Source organism: Bos grunniens, chromosome 16 (genome assembly GCF_055505025.1).
Source record: "Bos grunniens cultivar Pamir isolate PY7600 chromosome 16, Bosgru_T2T1.0, whole genome shotgun sequence".
In the NCBI taxonomy this organism is placed as follows: Eukaryota; Metazoa; Chordata; class Mammalia; order Artiodactyla; family Bovidae; genus Bos; species Bos grunniens.
This window is the reverse complement of record NC_141180.1, coordinates 61501407-61528636: the sequence shown is the minus strand read 5'-3', so window position 1 is coordinate 61528636 and position 27230 is coordinate 61501407. Positions and strand designations below refer to the sequence as shown.

Genomic DNA, 27230 nt, shown 5'->3' with positions numbered 1-27230 from the left:
TCAGTGGTAAAGAATCTGTTGCCAGTGCAGGAGATGCATGAGACATGGGTTCAATCTCTGGTTCAGGAAGATCCTCTGGAGGAGGAAATGGCAACCCACTCTAGAATTCTTGCCTGGAAAATTCCATGGACAGAGAAGCCTGGTGGGCTACAGTACATGGGGTTGCAAAAGAGTCAGATACAACTGAACAGCAGGCATGGCAAACAAAAGTCCATAGTATCTCTATACACTAACAATGAAAAATCTGGAAAGAAATTATGAAAACAATTATTTACGATAGCATCAAAAAGAATCTTTAGGAATTAATCAAGGAGATAAAAGACACACCAAAAATTATAAAACTTTGTTGAAAGAAATTAAAGATGACATAAAGGAATGGAAACACACCCAATCATGGATTAGAAGATTTAAATTGTTGAATGCCAATACTATCCAAAGAAATCTACAAATTTAATAGAATCTTTGTCAAAATCTCAGTGACTTTTTGCAAAAGTAGGAAATACTCTAAGTCCATACGCAATCTTAAGAGACTGGAAAATAATCAAAACAATCTGGAAAAAGAACAAAACTGGAAGTAGTATACTTTTTGATATCAAACATACAACAAAGCTACAGTAATCAAATAATGTGGCCCTGGAATAAAGACAGATGTATAAACCAAGGGAATAGAGTCCAGAAATAAAAACCCACCTACATGGTCAAATGACTTCTGACAAGGAAGCCAAGACCACACAATAGGGGTAATAAAGTCTATTCATGAAACTCAGAAAACTGGACATCCACATGCAAACACCATGCATGTGTGTTTACCTGACTTACCTAACACCATCTATAAAAATTAACTGAACTAGATCAAAGATTTAAATGCAAGACCTAAAACTATAAGATTCTAATAAGAAAACTCAGGGAAAAGGCTTTGCAACGTTGAGTTTGGCAATGACTTCTCACATGTTAAAAGCACAGGTAACAAAAGAAAAAAACAGACAAATAGGAGTCCATCAAAAATTGTAAAATTTGTTCACCAAAGACACTATTTACAGATTAAAAAGGCAGCCCACAGAATAAAAGAAAATATTTGCAAATCATATACCTGGCAAGGGATCAGCATCCATAATATATATGGAACTCCTAAAACTCAACAAAAACAACAAAAAATTCAATTAACAAAGGGCAAAGTACTTGAGTAGATATTTGTCAAAGAATCTACACAAGTAACCAATAAGCACATGAAAAGATGCTCAATATCAGTAACCATTGAATCTACAAAATTACAATGAGATAACATTTATATTATTAGGAAGGCTACTTTAAATAAACGGAAAAAAAAATGTTGCCAATGGTTGGTAGGGAAAATGGAATCCTTGTACACTGTTGGCAAGAATGTAAAATGGTAAAGCTGTTGTGAAAGCAGCTTCCTCCAAAAAGTAAAAGTAGAATTACTTTTGCTTAGAAGTAGATTCAGCAATTTCACTTCTGAGAATATACCCGGTAGAATTGAAAGCAGAATCTTGAAGAGATCTTTGTACACTCATATTCATAGTAACATTACTCAAAACAGCTAAAGCATGATAGCAACTAAAGCATAGTATCTGTGTATTAACAGATGAATGGGTGAGCAAAAGGTGGCATGTACATGTCATAGGATATGGTTCAGTCTTACCTTACTTATAGAAGGTAATTCTGGCATATGCTAAAATATGGATAAACCTGTAGGACATATGTTAAGTGAAATAAGCAGAATATCTAACAAAAGTAACAAAAAGGCAAATACTTTATGATCTTCCTTATATGAAATACTTAGATTATTAAAAATCATAGAGACAGAAAGTAAAATTGTGGTAGCCAGGAGGTAGGGGAAAATGTGGGCAAGGGAGATTATTGCTTAATGGGTGTAGAGTTTCAGTTTCACAAGCAGAAGAAAGTTAACAGAGATGGATGGTAGTCATGGCTGCACACCATTATGAAAGTATCTAACATCACCAAACTGTACATTTAAAAATATTTAATATGGTAACTTAATGCATAGACATTTTATCACAATAAAATAGTTTTATCGATGTATAGATCAGTCTTATGGACTCTGTGGGAGAGGGAGAGGGTGGGGAGATTTGGGAGAATAGCATTGAAACATGTATAATATCATGTATGAAACAAATCGCCAGTCCAGGTTCGATGCACGGTACTGGATGCTTGGGGCTGGTGCACTGGGACGACCCAGAGGGAGGGTAGGGGAGGGAGGAGGGAGGAGGGTTCAGGATGGGGAACGCGGGTATACCTGTGGCGGATTCATTTTGATATTTGGCAAAACTAATACAATATTGTAAAGTTTAAAAATAAAATAAAATGTAAAAAAAAATAAATAAATAAAAGGAAAACTATGAGATCCTCTCTGATAGAGATAAAGATGTGCAAGAAGACTGCTAAATAACCAAGAATAAATATAAATGTGAGTTGATATAAAAAAGATTTAAGTACATATATGACCTGTGTATACATAAATACATTTCTTTGTTTAGTTAAATTCAGAGCCAGAAGTTTAGGGCAAATGGTATGTCATTCAGTAGGAAAGCATTCAGAAAGCAGAACTCTTTAAAACCTTCTGTTTCTGTCTCTGTATCAAAAAGAATGACTATCATTTTAAAAGCATAAAACAGTTATTCTCAGGAAAGAATTAAATCACATAATAAGGAAACTAAATCACATAATAAGTAAGACTATGAGAGAAGGTCTAACTAGTTTAATTCAATTCTCCTGCATTCTAGAAAGTATATCCTAGGATTCCCACCCTGATTCTCTGTCTTAAAAAAGATCACAGATGCATCACTACGCTTTTGTCAATGGCTACGGCCGTGTAAAAGAAAATAGTTACAATACTGTGGTTCCCAAATCGCATTCTTTTTTTTTTTAATATAAATTTATTTATTTTCGCATTCTTGAAATTAGTCGGACACAGAAAAATACACACCCGAGGTAGTTCACAGTTTCAACAATAGACAGCACTACGTTCCTTTCAACAGCATCCTATCTTTGTACAGTTGGTTGGTCCGACTGTTGCTGGGATAAAAAGCCAGGATCACAGGAAAATCAGCATGGAACAGGACAGAAAGCAGCCCCCTTCACATTCATCCCAGTTAGCCCTTTTCTGCACCCTTCATTTACACCTTTTTATTCTCACTGTGTTCATTATGCTTCTTGACTGTGCTTTGTGCTTCTGTACAGGCAGGAATCCTGTCTAACTTTTTAAATGCATTACCTCTATTGATGCTGAGCTTCCAACTTTGTTTTGTAAACATTGTGAAACCCCAGCCTAAAACAGAAGCAGCAAAATCACCACTATAAGAAGCTGGACGAATGTGTTCTACCAAGGATTACAATTTTAAAGAGATAGAAAGTCAAAAGGACCATATCCAGAAAAGAGTGACTATAAATATGCAATTTTTTTTTAACTATTAAGAATTGAAAGTATTTGGACAGACTAAAAATATTTAGCCCAGAGAAGAAAAATCTTAACATAAAAGTAAATGTCTACCACTACTAAGAAATGCAGGCCAGGTTTTGTGACCAGACCATCCACTTTTGCCTGAGGTGTAATTCCTAGTCTGTGTCTCAGGCGTGCACACAGGTAGTGAAAATGGAGCAGATGCTTGTATTTTCATATAACGTTGGTGGCAGAACCAATCAAAAAATTGCTATGATTCCATATGTGAATGTAAAACTGTCACAATTCTATTATAAATGATTTCTATGACTGGCAACCAAGGAAATATGCTGGAATTTCTGTTGCTCACAAATCAGTTATATAGCTAATCAATGAATAATAAATATTAATTAAATGTTCAGTGAATCCAGATTGGTGTTTAGACTATGTTTATACACAAAGGCAACTATTACACTCCTTTCCCAAGTTGAGCATAAATACCTATGGTTTTACTTATACTAAAATCCAGAGGGATCAATGAAACACAGGATACTGAAGATAAAACACACAGGTACAAAAGCTGAATATGTCTTTTTAATCATTAGCTACACTCTGCCTTTCACTACCTCAAAATCTAATATAATTGCTGCGGAACTCAACATCATATTACTTCTCTGTCTCTCCCTTAAATATACATAGCACTCTTCCAGGCATGCTTGTTTATGATGATTTGTCTGGACTTGTGGCATTTCCTAGCATTGTGACTCATGCTATGGTCTCAGGACACCTCAAGGAGGAAACGCATTGTGCATTATATTATTGAGGAATCCTTATTCCTTATATTTTTGAGGAATTATATATTGAGGAATACAGGAAATGAATTGTGAATTATATTATTGAGGAATCCTTATCACATGTTCTTAATAGGCATTTCTTGGGCATTCTGGAAAAGTCAAGGATATACTATCTTGAAGTAAATATAAAGAAATCACCATCAGCAGATGAATGGATAAGAAAGCTGTGGTACATATACACAATGGAGTATTACTCAGCCATTAAACAGAATACATTTGAATCAGTTCTAATGAGGTGGATGAAACTGGAGCCTATTATACAGAGTGAAGTAAGCCAGAAAGAAAAACACCAATACAGTATACTAACTCATATATATGGAATTTAGAAAGATGGTAACAATAACCCTGTGTACGAGACAGCAAAAGAGACACTGATGTATAGAACAGTCTTATGGACTCTGTTGGAGAGGGAGAGGGTGGGAAGATTTGGGAGAATGGCATTGAAACATGTATAATATCATGTATGAAACGAGTTGCCAGACCAGGATCGATGCACAATACTGGATGCTTGGGGCTAGTGCACTGGGATGACCCAGAGGGATGGTATGGGGAGGGAGGAGGGAGGAGGGTTCAGGATGGGGAACACATGTATACCTGTGGCGGATTCATTTTGATATTTGGCAAAACTAATACAATTTTGTAAAGTTTAAAAATAAAATAAAATTTAAAATAAAAAAAAGAAAAGAAAAGAAAGCCAAAAAAAAAAAAAATCACCAATATGCTAAGAAATTGTAGCATATTTCAAGTGACCTTGAGAAGTCACTTCAAGGCACTGAAGAATAATGTTGAGAAGTCAAAAGACACTATGATGTAACTTTTGGCTTCTAAGAGTTAAAGCAAAAATGTGAGAGATGTTGAAACAACTAATACAACTTAAAGTAGAAAGGAATATCAATTACATGAGTAACATGCAGTGATAAATAATGATAATACTTACTACAATATCAATAAACATCTAATAGTAGCAGAGTGTCCATAAAACCGGGAGGACAGAATGACATAAAACTCACAACAAATAAGTAGAAATCTTCCATTTCCTATAGAAATCACTTGGAAATGTTCTTAAGTGGCAAGGTAACCAGTCATATCGTTTTCACAATGCTATCCTAAATTTTACGTGGAAAGTCTCACATTCTGGGAAAACCTTCAGTCTGGATAAACCAAGACTATAGTCACCTTCCTAGCAGTACCATTCCAACAGACCAGTGTAAATTTCCCACTATTCGGATAATTGCTATATTCTATGCTCCAGTCGAGGAAAAGAACTCAAATTTCATTTAGTGTTTTTTTTTTTTTTCATTTCTCACTTAAATTCTCCACATTGTACCTAAGGCTTTCTGATGGGTTCTCAATGAAGATATTAATGAGACAGTGTCCTGTGTGATGCTGCCTCATACATGGACCAGAGTTCACTTACTTTTGCTACAGCCCAACGGGTTGCTGATATCCAAATGGCTTGCATTGGGAACACAGGTATCACACTTTGATCCAGTAACAAATCGTTTACAGAAACACTGGCCTGTGACCAAGTGACAGGTTTCATTTAAGGCTCCCGAGAGATGACAATTGCAAGGCTGACATCTGAAAATAAGACAAATAAACCATTAAAGAAAATAACACTTTGATTAGCAATCCATGGAAAAAGTTACATCTATTGATAACACTGTGGAATAAAATAGTCTGTTTTAGCTGGTATATTGAAAAAGATTCTTGAGCTAAACAAACACAAAATAAAACAGAAAGATACCTTTATCAAAATGCCATTTACAATAAAATCTCTACAAAGCCTTCTCTTTATACACTAATTAATAGCAAGAAAGTGTTATATTGCTTTTTTATATGCAATGATACATCTTGTGACTTATTTTGCATACTAGTTGCTCCATTAAGAGCACTGTAAACTTCTCATCCCACAAAAGCAGTTCTCCTGACAGCTAAAAATTAAGATTCGATACCCATCCAGGAGGAGGAAATGGTAACCCACTCCAGTATTCTCTGGAGAACCCCATGGACAGAGGAGCCTTGCAGGCTATAGCTCATGGGATTGCAAAGAGCTGGTCACAGCTGAGCGACTGAATGTGCACCCATAAAATTATCTCTTTAAGTATCTTTCAAGCTGTGAAATAGAAAACTGGGTGTGATAATTACTGCTCCCCCTATTACAATCCTATAGTCTTTTAAAGAGTCAAAATCATATAGTTTTATAAAGATTAAATTTTAATAAGAAAACAGTTTGAGGAAGATATGTTCAAACACTGCTGATGCCTTATATATGTTATAAATTTTTTTTTTGATGTTCAAGCTGGTTTTATTTTTATTTTTTATTTATTTTAAATTTTTAAAAGAAAATCCATCCTGAACCCTCCTCCCTCCTCCCTCCCCATACCATCCCTCTGGGTCGTCCCAGTGCACCAGTCCCAAGCATCCAGCATCGTGCATTGAACCTGGACTGGCATCTCGTTTCATACATGACATTTCACATGTTTCAATGCCATTCTCCCAAATCTTACCACCCTCTCCCTCTCCCACAGAGTCCATAAGCCTGTTCTATACATCAGTGTCTCTTTTGCTGTCTCGTATACAGGGTTATCGTTACCATCTTTCTAAATTCCATATATATGCGTTAGTATACTGTATTGGTGTTTGTCCTTCTGGCTTACTTCACTCTGTATAATAGGCTCCAGTTTCATCCACCTCATTAGAACTGATTCAAATGTATTCTTTTTAATGGCTGAGTAATACTCCATTGTGTATATGTACCACTGCTTTCTTATCCATTCATCTGCTGATGGACATCTAGGTTGCTTCCATGTCCTGGCTATTATAAACAGTGCTGCGATGAACACTGGGGTACACATGTCTCTTTCCCTTCTGGTTTCCTCAGTGTGTATGCCCAGCAGTGGGATTGCTGGATCATAAGGCAGTTCTATTTCCAGTTTTTTAAGGAATCTCCACACTGTTCTCCATAGTGGCTGTACTAGTTTGCATTCCCACCAACAGTGTAAGAGGGTTCCCTTTTCTCCACACCCTCTCCAGCATTTATTATTTGTAGACTTTTGGATCGCAGCCATTCTGACTGGTGTGAAATGGTATCTCATAGTGGTTTTGATTTGCATTTCTCTGATAATGAGTGATGTTGAGCATCTTTTCATGTGTTTGTTAGCCATCTGTATGTCTTCTTTGGAGAAATGTCTATTTAGATCTTTGGCCCATTTTTTGATTGGATCATTTCCTTTTGTATTAAACTCGTTTACCCAAAATGATGAGAGAATACAGCATTATTCTGATCTATGAAAAGATGCTATCAATACAAACATAATGAAAGAACTTCATTTCAATTTAAATTTCTTGGACTCAAAGTTGATTGTAAAAATCAGTCTTGGCATTTTACCATGAGAGTGAAAGTGAAGTTGCTCAGTCGTGTCCGACTCTTTGCGATCCCGTGGACTGTAGTCTACCAGGCTTCTCTGTCCATGGGATTTTCCAGGCAAGAGTACTGGAGTGGGTTGCCATTTCCTTCTCCAGGGGATCTTCCTGACCCAGAGATCGAACCCAGGTCTTCTGCATTGCAGGCAGACGCTTTACCCTCTGAGCCACTTTATCTTTTTTTTTTTTTTTTTAACCATGATAGTAACTAAGACTTGTTTTTTCAGAGTGAATTTTTCACTCAGTGCATGTTAATGTCATAGATTGGGATGGTACCACCATGAAGCCTTAGGGCTTCCCTGGTGGCTCAGATGGTAAAGAATCTACCTGCAATGTGGGAGACCTGGGTTCGATCCCTGGGTTGGGAAGATCCCCTGGAGAAGGGCATGGCAACCCACTCCAGTATTCTTTCCTGGAGAATCTTCATGGACAGAGGAGCCTGGCGGGCCACATTCCATGGGGTTGCAAAGAGTCAGACATGACTGAGCAACTAAGCCCAGCACAGCCCAGCACAGCATGAAGCATTAAGCAAAACATCACACATAAGAAGACCACGACCTCTAAAGAGGAGCTTTTCATAGGGCACATTGAAAACAACATGAACAGCATGGCTTCACCTATATTTTCTAATAAAGATGCTGGATGGAGTTACTTCATCTCACTGCAACTTTTACCGTGTGATCTCCTGGGTAATCATTCAACACCCTTAAAAAAGCTGATAAAAGCTAAGGCTGCTAAATAAGCTGCAAATTTGTTTTATGGACTAATATCACCTTGGGAATAAATAAAGTACGGTTTGTCTCGAAAACTACTATACCGTAGTTTGCCCTTTTTATGTCATGATAAGAGTACATTTTTCCCCTCCAAACAACTACAGTGTGTCCTTTATGTGTAGACAGAATTCCATCTCAAACAGATATCTTGTTTAGCCTATTTAAGTATTAAAGCTGATGAAAATTATGCACGGAAATTAAAATGGAATTACAGAAGCAACAAAATATTTAATTTGCTCCTAACTTCATTATATGCTATTACTTAGAATATATTGTTTGTCGGCTGTTAGTATAATATTGGTAAGCATAAACAATAAGAGACAAGCTTCTCTCAATGCACATATATATCACTACACCATTCATGAATAAGTGTCTCTTGAGTATTTCAGCTTTTATTGCCATTCACTCATGAGACAATCACATTTATTTTCCATACAGTACATTTAGAGTAATAGTTTCCAGTGTATAATTCCTTTCCTTGATGGAGATCTATTTTCTTTCCGCTAACTGCTACATGCTTAACTCCAAGTCAGTCTGTCAATATCCATGGGATATTAAGTTCCAAATCCAAATGGAATAAATACACTGCTTCTTAGGAAATCACGTAGTGTTTTGAGTAACTAAATATGACTCTTACTGGTTTCACAGTCTCTTACTGCAACTCTTTTTATATGTAACTTCTCTGACTTCTTATAATTGCTTGACTTTAGTAAGAGAGATTTTTACCCAGATGAAGTTTACGGGAGACTTTTCTGAATACTATAGGTTGTTTCTAGCCTAAAGGACACTGGGGATAATTTTGTAATTAAAGTTTAAGCAAAATGATTTCTGTAAATTTCTCCCCCTCTCAAATATAATTTTAAATATTTCCAAGACTCCTTAGCAAATAAGCTACAGGTTTGATGTCATTTTATAAATTATCCTTCCTCAAGAGCATCTCCTAAATGAAATACATTTCACATTTATTAAAACAAAATTATGTGTAATAAAGAAAAAGACATTTTAAGCTTAGAAAGAGAAACACCAAACTAAGATGAATTGTGATATTGATTTTGTCAGGATAAATGGTTTTTGTAATATTAATATAAAGAAACCTTTATTACACTGACTCTCCTGGTACAGCTAGGGCTTCTCCCGCAATCTGTTTAAAATCTTCATTTTTCATCCTTATGGGAAAACCTCACTTGCTAAATGGATTTCATAAAGAGTAATCTGTCAAGATTTATATAGATAAATAATTTGTGATGTTTATTGACCAGTTCATTATGGTAAACAAAATCGCAGGAAAGCACTGCTAATGTCTGCTAGCTCTGTGCTATTACAGTTCTGCATGGGCCCTTATGTTATCCCAGTGTTTGCTGAATTCAATGGGAAAGAAATTCATTGGCTTCAGTCTCTTAAATCTCAAACCTCATATATTTTCCTTTCTAGGGAGCCTCTTCCATTTGGGCAAACAGTAAAAAAAAAAAAAAAAAAAAGGAGTTATCCTACTTATTAGTATTCAGAAACATCAGTATGAATGAAGGGGATGTTTTTCCATACTGGATTTCACTATCAGAAACTTCATCATGTGAGGAAGAGCTACTACAAGAGGGGGTCCATGGATACGATCCAGGATAAAGATAACTTTACTGATGTTTCTCTTTGGAGAACTCTCTTCTGTCTGGGGCCTCAAAGGTACCATCAAATCGATTTAAAGATATTGACTAACATCAATAATATTCACTGAGGGCCAACCATGTTACAGGACTGCAGCAGGACATAAAGATGGATAAGACAGAGCTGTCCTTGTTTTCAAGGAGCTCACAGTCTAGTGAGAAATAAAAAGTGGAGAGAGCATTAACAAAGATGTATGCAGACTTCTGGGGGACACAGGAAAGGGCCATTTGGTGGAAAAGGATGGGAAAGAAGCAATATGGAAGAATCTTAGAGATGTGTGGGCTAAATATGAAAAGATGGACTGGAATAAGCCAGGCAAACAGGGAGGGGAGAAAAATAGAGACAAGACACAGCAGGAGAGTGTATGAAATTTTAAGTAATTCAAAAATTCTTTACTTAAATCCTGAATAGGAAGGTGGTGACAGATAACGCTGGAAAGTGAAGAAGAGGTAAGATATTGCCAGATTAGGGGCAACGCTGACAGTGGGAAGGGGCAGGATAAATTTAAGAAATGTCTAGTACATAAAATCAGTAGGATGGGGTGGACAAATTGAAAGGAGAAAGGAAGAAGGCCTGGAGTTATTCCTAGTTTTCTACTTTGTTGAAACGGTGGATGATGTAGCCATCATTTAATATATAGAACAAAGGAGGAAGAGACATTCAATTGCTGAGGGGTTTTAGAGAAGGATTATTAATGATTATTAAATAATAGAAGAGAAAGAGGCTTCAAGATGAATTGGGGAAATTGAACAAGGAGTTTTCTTCCATCTTTTCCTAACACAAAGACTAGCAACCAGTAGGCTGCAGGCCATGGGGTCGCGAAGAGTCAGGCATGACTAAGCGACTTCACTTTCACTTTTCACTTTCATGCATTGGAGAAGGAAATGGCAACCCACTCCAGTGTTCTTGCCTGGAGAATCCCAGGGACGGGGGAACCCGGTGGGCTTTTGTCTATGGGGTCGCACAGAGTCGGACATGACTGAAGCGACTTAGCAGCAGCAGCAACCAGTAAGTGTTCGATAAACATTGTTGAATAAAAGAATGAATAAAGCACTAGAAAACTTTAGACATAGGACACCACAGATAAATCTGAATGTGACATGTAGCTTTAATAACAATTTAACTCTTTGAGCCTTTCTGATTGGCGTAGCTTTCCCTCTGCTAGCCTCTCCACAGGGAAAGGCCACTCTTTTTTAAGGGCTGGCCTTCTACTCTGACTCCTTAAGGCCAGAAGAGTTCTCTGCTGGCTTCTTTTTGCAGGACCCCACGAGTGCCCTCAAGAGGAGTTTGGTTTTCCCCTGGATAAGATTTTATTTGATCTCTGCAGGGGATGTGTGGTCTGAGGTTCTTAGTTTTCCTTTCTTCACAGCCTACTAGTAACATCAGATTCTCCTAGAAATGACAACCAGAATTATAAGAGGGGATTGGGGCTAGGAAATGCTCTGTGTGTGAGCCAAAAGCCGTACTCACATAACTTATTGGAGAGGAAGTGAGTGGTATTGCCTCATCAAGAAGCAGGAGGTCAACAGTGTTCAGTCCACCCTCCCTAGTGAAGCCTTCCTACAAATAAAGGGGTTCATAAGAGCTGGATGTGGGCAGTGACTCCCTTGCATCCAGACCACAGTGCCAACTGAGTCCAGGGTGAGGACATTCTTGTCACCCAGAGAAGAGCTTGCTATGGTGCCTGGCAGTTCCTCCTTTGTCGGTGCTGTGCCTTATCACAGGGAATGTAGACCACATCTGACACACTGGTCACCAACCCAGACATATCAAAGAAAAAGAAATCCCAGAAGACTCACTGTAATAACAGTATTCACACATTTACGTCGAGAAGCTCTAGTCTTCCTTTCCTTAACTTCCTCATTACATTAATATGTTAACTTTGAGGTCTGAATGTAGATTAAAATTCTTAAAGCACTCTTAAGGAGAAGCAAGCACACTACTTCTGTGACCCCAGAGGCAGAAATAAGACCAGGTGAGAAAGTCAGAGGAATGAAATTTTTGCTTAATATGAAGAGTAAGATTTCTATCCTTCTCAGATTAGAATTGTTTGAAATAAACAAGAGCTATGTCATGAGACAATAAACTCTTTTCAGTCCCATGTTTTCAGCAGAAGCTGAATGACAGGTTAGTCTTAACAGTGACTTGTGTAGAGAAATGTATAGGGTATTGTTCAACCAGTTACTTTTAAGCTTCTTCCCGAGTCTGTAGAGATGATTCTATGAGACTTGGCGAGATTAAGTAACTTGCTCAGGGCGACAGTGACTCTGGTTATAGAGTCAGAAATTTTTATGTAAGAGAACTATACTAAATATTTTAAGCTTTGTGGCCAAATGACCTCTGGTGTAACCCAGTTCTGCTTTACTTGTGTGAAAGCAGTCATAGAGCGTATGTGAAGGTTGAATATTACTGTGTTCCAATAAAATTTTATTTCCATAAACAGGTGACAGGCCAGATCTAGTCCCCAGGCCACAGTTTTCTGTCTCTGGTATAGTGGATTGAATTATGACCCCCAACAAAGTCAAAAGTCCTCATGTCCAGAACTTGTGGGTTTGATAGCTTACTCGGCTCAAGGAACTTGGCAGATTTGAGATGAAGAGATGACCCTGGATTATGAGAAGATGCCTAATTATGAGAAGAATTTGAGCATCAGAGAAAGGATGTAAGAACCTAAGCAGAGACCAGAGAAGACAGAGTGGTGAAGAATGGAGCCGTGAGCTAAGGAATGTGGGTGGTGTCTTCCTTGGAAAAGCAAGGAAGTGGATCTTTTCCTGCTGTCCAAAATAAACATAGGCTTGTTGATACCTTGATTTTGGCCCAGTGAAACTAACTTGGAACTCCTGACTTCCATGACTGGAATATAATAAATTCATATTGTTTTACGCCACTGCATATGTGGTAAATAATTATCATAACAGTAATAGGAAATGAGCCTGAGTAGGGGAGATCCCCTGGAGGGACAAATGTCAAACCACCCCAGTATTCTTGCCTGGGAAATCCCACAGACAAAGGAGACTGCGAGCCCATAGGGTCGCAAAGAGTCAGGCACAACTTAGCGACTAAGTACACAGAACACGAAATAGGACATGAATATACCTGGTCTAGTAGATAAGCTATAATTGGAAACTAAATATCTCGTTGCCCATTACTGAACTTTTCCTATAATATCACATTGAATGAATGCTACCGATTTATAAAAACTGACATCTCTTAGGGAGCCATACAGAATCTGCATTAAAGGAGAATACATCATTTATTGGTAGATTGCAAAAATGATCACAATTCTTCACCTCTCTTTTTATGCAGGCCTTTTGCAACTAACTGTGCAATCCCTTCCGTCAAAAAGTAGAATCTAAAAAAAGTAGAATTTATTTCTCTTCTCCTAAATATGTGTTGGCCTGTGACTTGCTTTGACTAATAGACTAAGGCAAAAGTAATTTTGTGGCAGTTCCAAGAAGAGGTATCCAGTGTCCCATCACCATTCTGGTTTTTTTCTGGGAATTCATCCACCAGTTTGTGAGTGAGCCCTGGCTAGATGGCTGGATGCTTACAGGCATGTGGTCCTTTTACCCTGTCACTCTAGGTAACAGCTAGCTGTCCAACAAAGAGTCACTGAGGACCATGAATCTGTGAGGCACGTTTCCCAACATCCCAGTATGATACCTTGAAAGGAAATAACTGAACAAGAAAGCAATCTGCTTCCCTTTGAAGTCATTGATCTTATTCTCAAAGAAAAGACCAATTAAGATGCCCTGGAAATACACATACGATAAGAAGACCAGACCAAATCTATGACTTAGTGTTGAAATGGAGAACTTGTGTAGCAAAACCAAAAGTAATTTGGTCACAGAATTTTACTTTATGTTTTAGAAGTCTAAGCCTTTTGATTCCCTGGCCACTCTAGATCTCAGTTCTCTCCTATCTGAGAGGAATCACAGTTCATTGTGTTTTGGTTGGTCAGTAAGAGACAAAGTAGTGATACTTCTAGTTCTTTAGGTTTAAAGAAAAAGATGACATACAAAGAATACAAATAGAAAAAAGAGGTTATTAGGGAAGAAACCTGTGGGGGACTGTGAGGTGTGGATGAAAACGGTGATGCCCAGATGAACTGGAGTCATCTTGTGGGCTGTTGGAAAGAGGACCCATAGTCACAGGTCAACTTGATGACACTGCCAGGGAGTGCACCGTGTCACATACGGGTCTCAACTACCCACTGAGACAAACTGAATGTGGCCCTTTCTGGTTTCACTTTTGGTTTAGAAACATATGCTATACTTTTTCATTTTGCTTTATTGATTTTTCATTGGGCAGGTTTCTTTGCTTGTTTTCAATATGGATTAAATCATGTTTGCTTTATGTGTCAAAGGTAACTGGAGTGATTTTTGCACTTGGATCAGCTTTCTAAAATACATGCCCCCTTTTTGTGATAGGGAACTTCTGAAGAATGAACTACTTGGATGAAGACAGGCAAATGATTTTCCAGCCTGTTACTGTGTGTTTGGTGCATTGGTGTCATGGTTGCTGTAGTTTAGGTTAAGGGCCTATTTGATTTGTTTTTGCCCTTGGGAGTATTAAAAAAAATTGTACAAAATAAGCCAAGAGAAAAATATAGCAAACATAGTCATTCATAACAAAGAGCAGAGTAGGGTAAGGTAACAGTATATGTGTGGATTTCATGGAGGGGTTACTGCTACTGCTGCTGCTGCTAAGTCACTTCAGTCGTGTCCGACTCTGTGCAGCCCCATAGACGGCAGCCCACTGGGCTCCCCGTCCCTGGGATTCTCCAGGCAAGAACACTGGAGTGGGTTGCCATTCCCTTCTCCAGTGCATGAAAGTGAAAAGTGAAAGTGAAGTCGCTCAGTCGTGTCCAACCCTCAGCGACCCCATGGACTGCAGCCCACCAGGCTCCTCCATCCATGGGAGTTTCCAGGCAAGAGTACTGGAGTGGGGTGCCATTGCCTTCTCCACGGAGGGGTTAAACACATGGAAAAAGAAGATGAGAAAGTCAATTTATTTTCAAATCAATGAAGAGATACAGTGATACTTGTATCTTCTCCTTAACAATAAAATACTTATAATCTTTGTAGACTTTTGGAAATTAATGAAACAAATTTTTACTTTTAAGTACCTAACACAGAGCCTGACTCAAAGTACATTCAAATGATTTTAGATGATTATTTTTTAAAAACTTTAACATCAGGTCACAATAGTTATTCCTCTGTTCTATATGTCTGTATATCCTTAGACAATGAGTGTTTCCCTCAGGAAACAAAAGGTCCTAATACTAGATGGAATCCCATATGTTTTAGGCATCTTCGTACACATTTTCAAAATAGTCAGTGTTACTTTGTATACACACACACACACACACACACACACACACACACTCACACACAAGAACAACCAGAAGTCAACAAAGAGATTTCAATATCATTCAGGAAAGGAATGGAAAACATAAAAATAATAAAATCCATTTTTTTCTTCTCAATGATGAGCAAAAGTATAAACTCAAGCAATTCTCACAGTCATATTTTGAAACATCTTTCTCTATGACCTTCTGTGCTAGAAGATTTCTTTAACAGTCATCAATGTTAAAATGAAACATGACGGTAGAATTCATCAGTGGAATAGAAGGGTCAGCTCTAGACAGGGGCATTCCATGTGACTGATTTAACAAGGGACAAATGCTGCTGATTTCCTTGGGCCCTGTGTGGCCAAGGGAGGCTTTATTCTTTCTGTTTATTTCAGAGAAGCTACATTATCCACAGTGGTTTTTGCTTTTAATAGTTCTTTCCAGCAGCAGCCTATGCTCAATGTCAGAGTCAACCCTGCCTAATCTGAGAGCATCCTGAGCCCCATTCACACATGGGTAGTGTGGACTTGAATAGTTGTTTTTTTTTTTTTTTTTTTTAAGATTTATATCCCTTTCACTAAGATGATAATGGCATGAGACTTTAAAAAAAATTGGTGGACGTGATAAGAGTAATACAAATGAGAATTTTCTTGGTGTTGGCTACATTAGGAATGGGATCGATGAGTAGCATGCAAATTTAAAATTCAGAGAGACAACTGGCCATAGGCCTAGAGCCCATTGTAAAGATCTGAAGAGATGATAATATATTTGAGAGTCATGTACATGCACGCAGTGATTGAAATCATAGATGTTGATATGTAAGTTGAAGGGTTAAAGAGGACTAGTTAGAAACAGAAATATAAAACAATTCAGAGAAACAGAATCTTGGGAGCCAAAGGAAGAGATTATTTTTTAAAAAAAGGAGAAGAAATATTATTGGCTCATTGGAAAACCAAGAGTCATAAGAAGCAATTATAAATTAATTTTCTTTCATCTTTCATTGATCCTTTAAATATATTACATGAGGCTAATTCCCTTGTTGCCATCTGAAGATACAGTGAGTCAACTGTACAGCTTTTCTGGTCTTCCTTAGGTAACAGAAAGTCCTACAGTTATTTTAAGTTGCAAACTATGGGTTCAACAATAGTAACCATCCTGGAGGCATCAGACACCGTGATTTCAGAAAATACTACAAAGTTTTCATAATCAAAATGGTATGGTCCTGGCATTAAAAGCAGACACATAGACTAATGGAATAGAATAGACAACCCAGAAACAAACCCACACATATCAGTCAACTGATTTTCAAAAAGAGTATCAGGAACACACAATGAGGAAAAGGTGTTCTCTTCAACCAAAGGTGCTGGCAAAACTGAATATTCACAGGTAGAAGAATGAAACTGGACCCTTAAAATGACCACATATAAAAATCAACTCAAAATGGCTTAAAAACTTAAAGATAATATCAGAAACCAAAACTACTAGATGAAAACAGGGGAAAAGCTTCTTAACATGGGTCTGGGCAATAATTTTGTGGCTATAACACCAATGCTTGGGCAAAAGAGCAACAAGAGATGAACCAAAAATGTTTTACACAGCAAATAAAATTACCAACAGAGTGAAAAGACAACCTAAAGAATATGAGAAAATATTTGTGAACCATCCATCTGATAAGGGGTTAATATTAAAATTTTATAAGAAACTCATACAACTCAATAGGGGGAAAAAATCCTCTAATTTTCAAAAAACGAGCAAAGGATATTTATAGATATTTCTCCAAGAAGACACACAGGTGGCCAACAGATATATTAAAAGCTGCTTAACATCACTAATCAGCAGGGAAATGCAAATCAAAACCATGATGAAATATCAGTTCACATTCCTTAGAACGGCTATTATCAAAAACACACAAGCTAGGTGAGGATGTGGAGAAAAGGGAACCCCTTATACTACTGGTGAGAATGTAAGTTGGTACAGCCACTATGAAAAACAGCATGAAGGTCCTTAGAAAACTAAAAATAGGACTATCCTATGATTCTGCTGCTGCTACTGCTGCTGCTGCTGCTAAGTCGCTTCAGTCGTGTCCGACTCTATGTGACCCCATAGACGGCAGCCCACCAGGCTCCCCTGTCCCTGGGATTCTCCAGGCAAGAATACTGGAGTGGGTTGCCATTTCCTTCTCCAATGCATGAAAGTGAAAAGTGAAAGTGAAGTCCTTTATATCCAAAGGAAATAAAATCAGGATCTTGAAGAGCTATCTCACCTCCAAGTTCACTTCAGCATTATTCACAATAGCCAAGGAAAATGACTTCAGCGTCCATCAGTGAATGAATGGATAAAGAAGATATTGGGCATGTGTATGTATATGTGCTTGTGTGCACTTCCTTACTTCACTCAATATAAGTCATCTAATATGAAAAGGGATGACAGAGGATGGGATGATTGGATGGCACCACCGACTCAATGGACATGGGTTTGGGTGGACTCCGGTAGTTGGTGATGGACAGGGAGGCCTGGCATGCTGCAGTTCATGTGGTCGCAAAGAGTCAGGCATGACTGAGTGACTGAACTGAACTGACTATGTAAAAATATACAATTGCATTTATACAAACTTGTCATAAGTCTTTTTGCTTTGAACACACACTTAATCTGAATTTTTTACTCTATGACTATCATGACAATTATAAAGCCCGCAATTATAAAATCCACACAACAATTTTCAAATGTTGGCTCTATTTTATAGACTCCAACCTGCAACTGTCTCTTTTCTTTTAATGATTTCTGTCTGCTTTCCTAATTTTAACCTCGGCACCTTCTAATAACATAGTTGTTGTTGTGATGATGATGATGTATTTTATACCTATTTTTCTGGCTCTTTCTATTTCTCATTAATTTAGGTTAACATTTCAAGCCAGCTTTTAACCCAGGGAGTCCAATTCCAGTGTTAGCCAGCTCTACTGAAGAGTGGCAGGTGATAGAGCACTATCTGTAAGAGATTCTTGGTCCTGGATAAGATTGGGGTGGGGAGTGGGATGGATAGATAAATGAGCATGAAGTAGAATGGAATAAAGTCAGACTGAATTTTAAAACATTGAAGGGCATAAGAAGTGGTATAATGAAGGGAATGAGATTTCACTTAAAGAAAGTTATGTGAAAAAGCCAAGACAATTATACATCTCTTGGTCATTAAGTAGGGGTTTGGTGACAACATTAGCAGGAATAACAGGGAGATGAGTAGACAGAAAATAGGTAAGAGACTGGCACAAAATGTCACAGATAGGCATGAGTAGTTCAAGGACGACAGCTGACAGCAAAGATATTTTTCTCTTGGTAATAAAGTGCTGTCAGGAAGACTATGGAAAAGATGGGAATTCTAAGACAGAGGTGGCCAGGGATGAAATTAACTGACCCCAGAGTTCCAACTGGGGAATTTGTGAGATGATCATTCAACAAAAATTATGTAGAGGGGTAATAGGTATAATCACTGGCCCTGATTTTACTATCAAGATCATAGTTAGACTTTTTATTTAACATTTACTGTACCATGCATTTTATACACTCATTCAGAGAGATTTAGTATTTGTAGAGAAGAGTAGTAATGCTCTCAGATTAACCAAGATGATATTCCAATGGTAACAGAAGTCGAACAACATGTATTGAAACACAAGATATGTAATAAGAACTTGAAAGTTTTTTAATAAACATGGAATATATTAACATTTTTTTAATTAATTGAATTTTAGTAGAAAGACAAATGAAATAGTTGGAGTTCTTTTTTAATAATTTACCCCATCACCCTGTCCACAGTCTAATTGAGGTGTTAATGAGGAGTGTAAGAGTCAAAAGGCAGGTAGCAAGGGGACAATAAGGTAAAAAAATAATCTCCAATCCTTGAATAATTAGCACTCATATTTTTAAACACACACATATTGAGAAATAGATTTGACTGGTATATGCAGACACAACATTAGTTTTCTTGGGGACAGGAATGTCAGAGAATTCATGGATATAGTCCCAATAGTGGACAAATTTATAATCTGACCAGACACAAAAACACAGACATGGAACTGGCATTCCAGCACACCTTCAAAAATACAGCAATGAAAACATCTGCATGAAAGCAAATACTCACGGATATACAGGAAGTAAGAGGTAGAACATTAAAGACAGTATAACTTTGAAAAGTGGCTAATTTACTTTCACAAGTTACTTTACACACTGGGAAAAAAATCTTATCACTGAATTCAAAGATGTTTCTCATCTGCTAGTCTTTAAATCTAAATTAAAAAGGCAAAAGGAACATAAAAGAATGCTGTAATAAATTCAGGCTCCACATAGAACAAAGTGTACACACACACATGCTACCTATCCCAGCTTGTCTGTGTGTGCATGTATGTGCATGTGTATTTTGTGCTATGGATATTTCTTTACCTTCTTTTACATCCAAATTCTGAGTTCTTTGCCAAAAAAAAAGTATTTTATCTTATTAAATATCCCCAGGTCCTAAGACTGGGCACATTTATCAATGTATAACAATCTATACACTCAATCTCTAGGAAATCTGGAAAGATAACTCTGCATGTTCAGTTGCTCAGTTCCATCTGACTCTTAGCCATCTCGTGGACTGTATGTAGGTCACCAGGTTCCTCTATCCATGGAATCTTCCAGGCAAGAATACTTCAGTGAGAAGCCATTCCCTTCATCAGGGGATCTTCCCAACCCAGGAATGAAGAATACATTAGCAAACTAAGGAGGATAGAAAATATTATTCTTACAAAATATATGGCCAAAAAATTTCTGTTAGTCATTGCAAATACAATTTAGTAAAAATATCTGATTATGAATTCTTGTAAATACTTACCTCCCAGTTAGAGAATCAAATCCAAAGTAAAGATCTTTACAATAGTCACAACTTCGTCCAGCAGTGGAAGCATCCTGGCAAACACACTGGCCAGTCAAGCTATTACAGATGTGATTCACTGCACCAGCGGTGTGGCATGGACATGGCAGGCAGCCAGTGGCATTGCCTGGAGAGATATAAAAGCCTGGGAATAAAGAAATGAAAAGTTTTTATTATACTTTCTATCCAGTTTTTTCTTAAAAAAATAATGTTTTGATTACACTGAAAAACCGAACACTCTACCACAACACTATCTAATTTCCTGTACAAATGTGGTTATAGCTGTTCTTTGCTGCTGCTGCTGCTGCTAAGTCACTTCAGTCGTGTCCGACTCTGTGTGACCCCAGAGATGGCAGCCCACTAGGCTCCTCTGTCCCTGGGATTCTCCAGGCAAGAATACTGGAGTGGGTTGCCATTTCCTTCTACAATGCATGAAAGTGAAAAGTGAAAGTGAAGTCGCTCAGTCGTGCCCGACTCTTAGCGACCCCATGGACTGCAGCCTACCAGGCTCCTCTGTCCATGGGATTTTCCAGGCAAGAGTACTGAAGTGGGTTGCCACTGCCTTCTCCATAGCTGTTCTTTACCAGTATGTCAATTATGACTAAAGAAAGGCTGAGTAAATAATTGATGTTGTACTTGGGTGTATTCCTGGCACCTACAATTCATAATATTTCCACTAAAGACTGGTCCCTCCTCTGATTATCTCCATTTCAGCAAATAGCACCACCATCTATTATTCAGTTGCTTCATCTAGAGCCCTGAGACATCTTTGGTAGGATAGCCAGATCAAACACAGGATACTCAGCCAAATTTTAATATCTAGTAAACAACAATTATTTTAATATAAATATATCCCATGTGGTATTTCCTTACATTCAAAAATACTATCTGAAATTCAAATTTATCTGAGGATACTACATTTTAGGGCTTCCCTGATAGCTCAGTTGGTAAAGAATCGGCCTGCAATGCAGGAGACCCTGGTTTGATTCATGGGTCGGGAAGATCCTCTGGAGAAGGGAAAGGCTACCCACTCCAGCATTATGGCCTGGAGAATTCCATGGACTCTACAGTCCATGGGGTTTCAAAGAGTTGGACACAAATGAGTGACTTTCACATTCACTTTCCTGCTTTTTGCCAAAACTGGCAACCCTTGAGTCTTTCACTTCTCTCTGCTCCTACACCTAGTTAATAACTAAGTCCTAGGAATACTGTCTTTTAAGAATTGCAGGACTTCTACTCTCCACTCCCACTCCCACCTCCCTAGTTAAAGTCACTACCTACTTTTTCATCGTTAATACTATGTACCAGAAAAAGACTTTGATGCTGGGAAAGACTGGAGGCAAAAGGAGAAGTGGGTAGCAAAGGATGACATAGTTAGATAGCACCACTGACTCAATGGACATGAACCTGAGCACACTTTGGGAGATGATGAAGGACAGGGAAACCTGGCATGCTGCAGTCCATGGGGTGGCAAAGAGTCAGATACAGTGACTGAACACCACTCATTGCTGCTGCTGCTAAGTCGCTTCAGTCGTGTCCGATTCTGTGCGACCCCATAGACGGCAGCCCACCAGGCTTCCCCGTCCCTGGGATTCTCCAGGCAAGAACACTGGAGTGGGTTGCCATTTCCTTCACCAGTGCATGAAAGTGAAAAGTGAAAGTGGAGTCGCTCAGTGGTGTCCGACTCTAGCGATCCTATAGACTGCAGCCTACCAGGCTCCTCCGTCCATGGGATTTTCCAGGCAAGAGTACTGGAGTGGGGTGCCATTGCCTTCTCCAGAACACCACCCGAGGCTATGCTAAAACTTTATATTAATTATCAAATTTAGTTCTCAGAGCAATGCTCATAATTCAGCATAATGTTCATTATATAAATTAGAAAACTGAAGGTTAGAAAGATTAACAAACTTTCCTAAACCGATAGAGTTGACAAATAGCAGATTCAAACCCAGGCACATCAACTACAGAGACTCCCCCTACTAGCACCCCTCCTCTTCTCCTCCTGTTCTTCATAGTGAAGCTGGAACCATCTTTTTCAGAGTGCAGATTGAAGATCTCATTCTTCTACTTAAAATTAAGTGATAATTTCCTAGTCCCTTTAGGAAAATGAAGAAATCCCTAGCACAGCCTCCAGCCATGCAGTCTGGTTCCATCTATTTCCCTAGTTTCATTTCCCTGCCCATCCTGCCTGCCCCAGTCATGCTCCTGGTGCCTGAAAGCCTTTGCATGGGCAATTCTGTCTGCTGAAGTGACTTGGACCCATCTTTTCTTGCTTAGCTCACACTATGCATAACAGGTCTCGTGAATTCTTCTAGTAACCTGCTCTAGGTTAGTTTAGATGTGCCTATGTATTCCACAGTGTCCTGTCTATTTCCCATAGAGTGCTGATGAAAAGTATAATTAAACTCATTTCCACAAAATTTTAACCTCTGTAAAGGCAGGAACCTCATATAACTAATTCATCATTATCTCCCCAGCATCCAGTACGGTGCTAGTCACAAAGTAGGCTACTCAAATATTGGAATTCACAAAACTGCACCAAATGATTAGGCAGGCATTGTTCCCCACAAATACTATATTAAAAAAAAAAAAACAGAATCTAGATCAATTATGAAATCCATATTTTTCTTATAGAAAAAGAGAAAAATATGATTCAAAAATATTTTCAAGTTACTTAAAACTTCTTGGACATAGAAGGAGAAAATTGACAGATATAACATTAGGAATACGTTGGACACTTGAATGATGGAGCAGGCATATGAGGGAGAAATGGTCCTGGGTGTTGCCTGATGGATGCGTTTGTGCATGTACCTGTCTATGTACATATATATGCACATACGCCAAAATATGCACACAAGTGTGTGCATAATAAAATATTTTATTGAAACAATAAAGTTCTGACAAATTAAAACAAATTGCACATTTGTCACAATCACTAACTTAGGTATATAAAAATATGAGTGATATTGAGAGAAAAAGACCATGAGCACAGAGAGAATCACTTAGGGAAAAAACAGAAAGTAATTGGAACACTGTAAAATTCATGTGACACTCTAGTTGAAAACAAGCCATTCTTTCATGTGCATTAACAATTAATTTTTTTCTTCTCCTAGACCCTGCATATTTCCTCTTTAAAAGCTTTAGGAAGAGTAAAACAGGGAAGGAAAAAGCTCAAAATCTGTGCCATTCAATTGGAAAGAACCAAGTCTATCATTTTTAATTGTAATTTACAACAAGATTATGCTTCTTTGCATATACTGACAGAAAATTGCTTTATATATGTTTCCAGAAACAGACTATAGCGATAGCAATTACTATATATTCTCCTACCTGATTCATTGTGTAATCAAAATCACAAATATAGAAGGCTATTTTGGACTCAAGACCATTGTAGGTGGATTATATGTATTTTCTTTTCTGAGGTGGCTCAGTGGGTAAAGAATCCACCTGCAATGCAGGAGATGTGGGTTTGATCTCTAGGTCAGGTAGATCCCCTGAAGGAGGGCATGCCAACCCACTTCAGTATTCTTGCCTGGAGAATTTCATGAACAGAGAGGAACTTGGCGGGCTACAGTCCATAGGGTTGCATAGAGTTGGACACAACTGAAGTGACTGAGCATGCATAAAAGTACTTAAGTCCTTAAAATTCATGATGATGGCATCATGCAGGTCCTAATAGCTCTCCAATTCGGATAAATGATCCATTAAAACAGATAGTTAGGAATAGAGTCAATTTAGACTTATTGCAATACATTCAAGCCACAGAGAATTCTAGAAAAATTCGGAATGATTTTTACAAGAAATGATTTGTTAGATGAATCTGTATAGAGCATCAGAGTAGATTTTGGTGCAGAAGATTGGGTTGCCCAAGTTATAGAGAATAAAACACAGAGAAAACGCAGAGGTATAAGCAGAGAAGGACAAGAGAGATATTAAAGAGCCCAGGGAGACTGCAGACTGGACAGTAGGGCTTCAAGGAAAAGCCTGTGTTGGAATTTGTCTTGAGGTTAATTCTCCTCCTCCTCTCAGCAGCATGATTATAAAGGTTAATCCCATCAGTATTTTAGTTGTCCTATTTTTAAACAGTTCTAATTAGGATGACTCAGGTACCTTCATGCTCAACGCTTACTTCTTGCCTTACCTAAATGTGCCTAATTCTGGACCATTACTGCTACTGTTATGACTCCTAACTACAGAAAACATTCTCCCTTCCCTCCTACTTAAACTTCAACTCTGGAGTGCAGCTTAAAGATAACTGACCTTAATTTCTTTTTTTTTTTCAATACATTCCTGATCTCCCTCCATTAGCTCTTCTTCATGTTCCCCATCTGTATGTCTGCATCCTTTTAACTGATCTTTTAGAAATTCCTTTCCACAGGTGATTTTATAACACGTTCTAAAACACAGTCATTAGGACGAAAGTATTAACCTTCCGTTACTCAGGGCTAGGAGTTCACACATAGAGAGCACACAGGAGCCCACTAAAGTTTCTTTTTTCCCTCCGTTTTCTTTTGCCAACTCCTGGTCCCAGATAAGATAAGTCTCAGGTGGGAAACAATGTGTTATACAGCTAAGGCAAAAAGTCGTTTGTATCATAAAAGAGTATTGCTTATCCAGGCTTACAGCATCCTTAGAGTTCAAAGTTATTAGCCAGGCAGTTGGTGTGCTATCCTAGTGGCTATTTGCACAGCACAGTACCTGTCCTGGGCATAAAAGAAGAGCCCATTTCCTAGCAATGTCCCTCCTGAGGACCATGAACAACTAGGCTTTGCTGAAGTCTGGAAATGGGAGAGAGAAAACAAGTTTAACCTCTAGGCCTTACGCAGAAAAGGAGGGCAGAACTGAGGCTAAGCACTAATTATAAGCCATTTAGAAGATACAATTCTCACCTTAAACCAGAGAATGGACACTATATTAAGAGAAGAGTCTAGGGAGGAATGTGTGACTCACCTACCCCAGGCAACAAGACTACTGGAGAAACGATTTTTCAAATCAATCACTTCAAAATGAAGTGGAGAAGATGATGCTAATTTTCAAATTAAAATAATAACAATTTTCCTCCATTTAGGGGTTTTGTTTGAAAATAATGCTAAAATTATCACAAATAGAAGGGGGGAAAGTGGAAGCAGTGACATTTTATTTTCTAAGGCTTCAGAATCACTGCAGCCATGAAATTAAAAGACACTTGCTCCTTCGAAGGAAAGCTATGACAACCCAGATGGAGTATTAAAAAGCAGAGATGCCACTTTGCCAACAAAGGTCTGCATAGGCTGCAGTTTTTCCATAGTCATGTATGGATGTAAAAGTTGAACCATAAAGAAGGCTGAGTGCTGTGGAATCGATGCTTTTGAACTGTGTTGTTTGAGAAGACTCTTGAGAGTCCCTTAGATTGCAAGGAGATCAAACCAGTCAATCCTGAAGGAAATCAACCCTAAATATTCATTGGAAGGACAGAAGCTAAAGCTCTAATACTTTGCCTACCTGATACAAAGAACAAACTCATTGTAAAAGACCTCCATCCTGGCAAAGATTGAAGGCAAAAGAAGGGGACTGCAGAGGATGAGATGGTTGGACAGCATCACTGACTCAAGGGACATCAGTTTGAGCAAACTCCAGGAGATGGTGAAGGACAAGGGAGCCTGCCTTACTGCAGTCCATGGGGTCACAAGGAGTCAGACGTGACTTAGTGACTGAACAACCAAATGCTAAAATTATTGTTCACAGATTTGACCAAATGTTAGCAAATACATTCATAAATATTATTATTCATCTAAAGCTACTGTTTCTCTTTAAGCATTTGAAAAACTCATTTTCCATTAGATATATATTTAATTGAAGCTGCAGCTCTAATATTCTGGGCACCTGATGTGAAATACTGACTCATTGGAAAAGACCCAGAAGCTGGGAAAGATTGAAGGCAGGAGGAAAAGGGAATGACAGAGGACAAGATGGTTGGACAGCATGGACACGAGTTTGATCAAGCTCCGGGAATTGGTAATATACAGGGAAGCCTGGCGTGCTGCAGTCCATGGGATCACAAAAAGTTGGATACAACTGAGCAACTGAACTGATTGATATATTTAAATTCCCTGCTCCTATTGCTTCTTCCTGGACTGTTACCCCTACTTGAATACTTTGCCAAGTTCTATTTTTTTTTAATTTTATTTATTTTAAAAATTCAGCTCAGGAAACGCAACTAAGATCTTTAGGTCTCCCTTTCCTTCAGGAGTTAATCAGTCCCTTCATTTTACTACTTCTGTATCTTTGCATTTCTAATACCACACTTATCACAAATGTGTTATATTTACATGAATCAGTTTCCCCTACTAAACTGTAATGCTTTAATATGTTTATGGTTGTATATCTTATAGCAGCAGAGGCCCCCGTGTACAGTAATTTATTCAACAGATGTTAATTGAAAAATGGATATGTGAAGGAAATGGACATATGGCTGAAAGGATGAAAGGGAGGATATGTTACTCTCTACAATATCATATGATCTCTTTAACAATGAAAAGAAGATGGTAAACATAAATCTGTAAGTCATGAGAGTGACTGGTTGGAAGAGGTCGGATATCAGGGAAAATAGCAGGAAATGTGTATGAATAAGCATGATCAATTGATCAATTAAAACTGTAATCCTTACCATATCAAGGAATGGAACAGAGTTTCAGAAAGAAAATATCACCCCCAAAATATGTCTCCAGTTATTAGAACAAAGAGTATAATATTATGTTCCAATAAGGGAAATTATTCTATTGGACTTTGTTTTATAAAAAAAAACCTGGTTTTCATACTTATGTGAGGAGCCATGAGAAACTTTCATATGTTCATTCTCTAAGAATTA

General features: G+C 38.0%; 1 protein-coding gene across 2 annotated transcripts in view; it reads right to left on the bottom strand.

Moving 5' to 3' along the window:
* USH2A (usherin) overlaps window positions 1–27230 on the bottom strand; it is a 300571-nt gene that overhangs the window by 49772 nt on the left and 223569 nt on the right. The window contains exons 16-17 of one of the 2 annotated variants that reach the window (XM_086345320.1): window positions 20345–20528; window positions 5690–5853 (exon numbers count right to left, since the gene is read on the bottom strand). In XM_086345320.1, coding sequence (XP_086201446.1) covers window positions 5690–5853; window positions 20345–20528 — 348 coding nt within the window. Of the gene's footprint in view, window positions 1–5689; window positions 5854–20034; window positions 20230–20344; window positions 20529–27230 lie in introns of those variants that run through there. The other variant, XM_086345318.1, reaches the window with a different exon arrangement.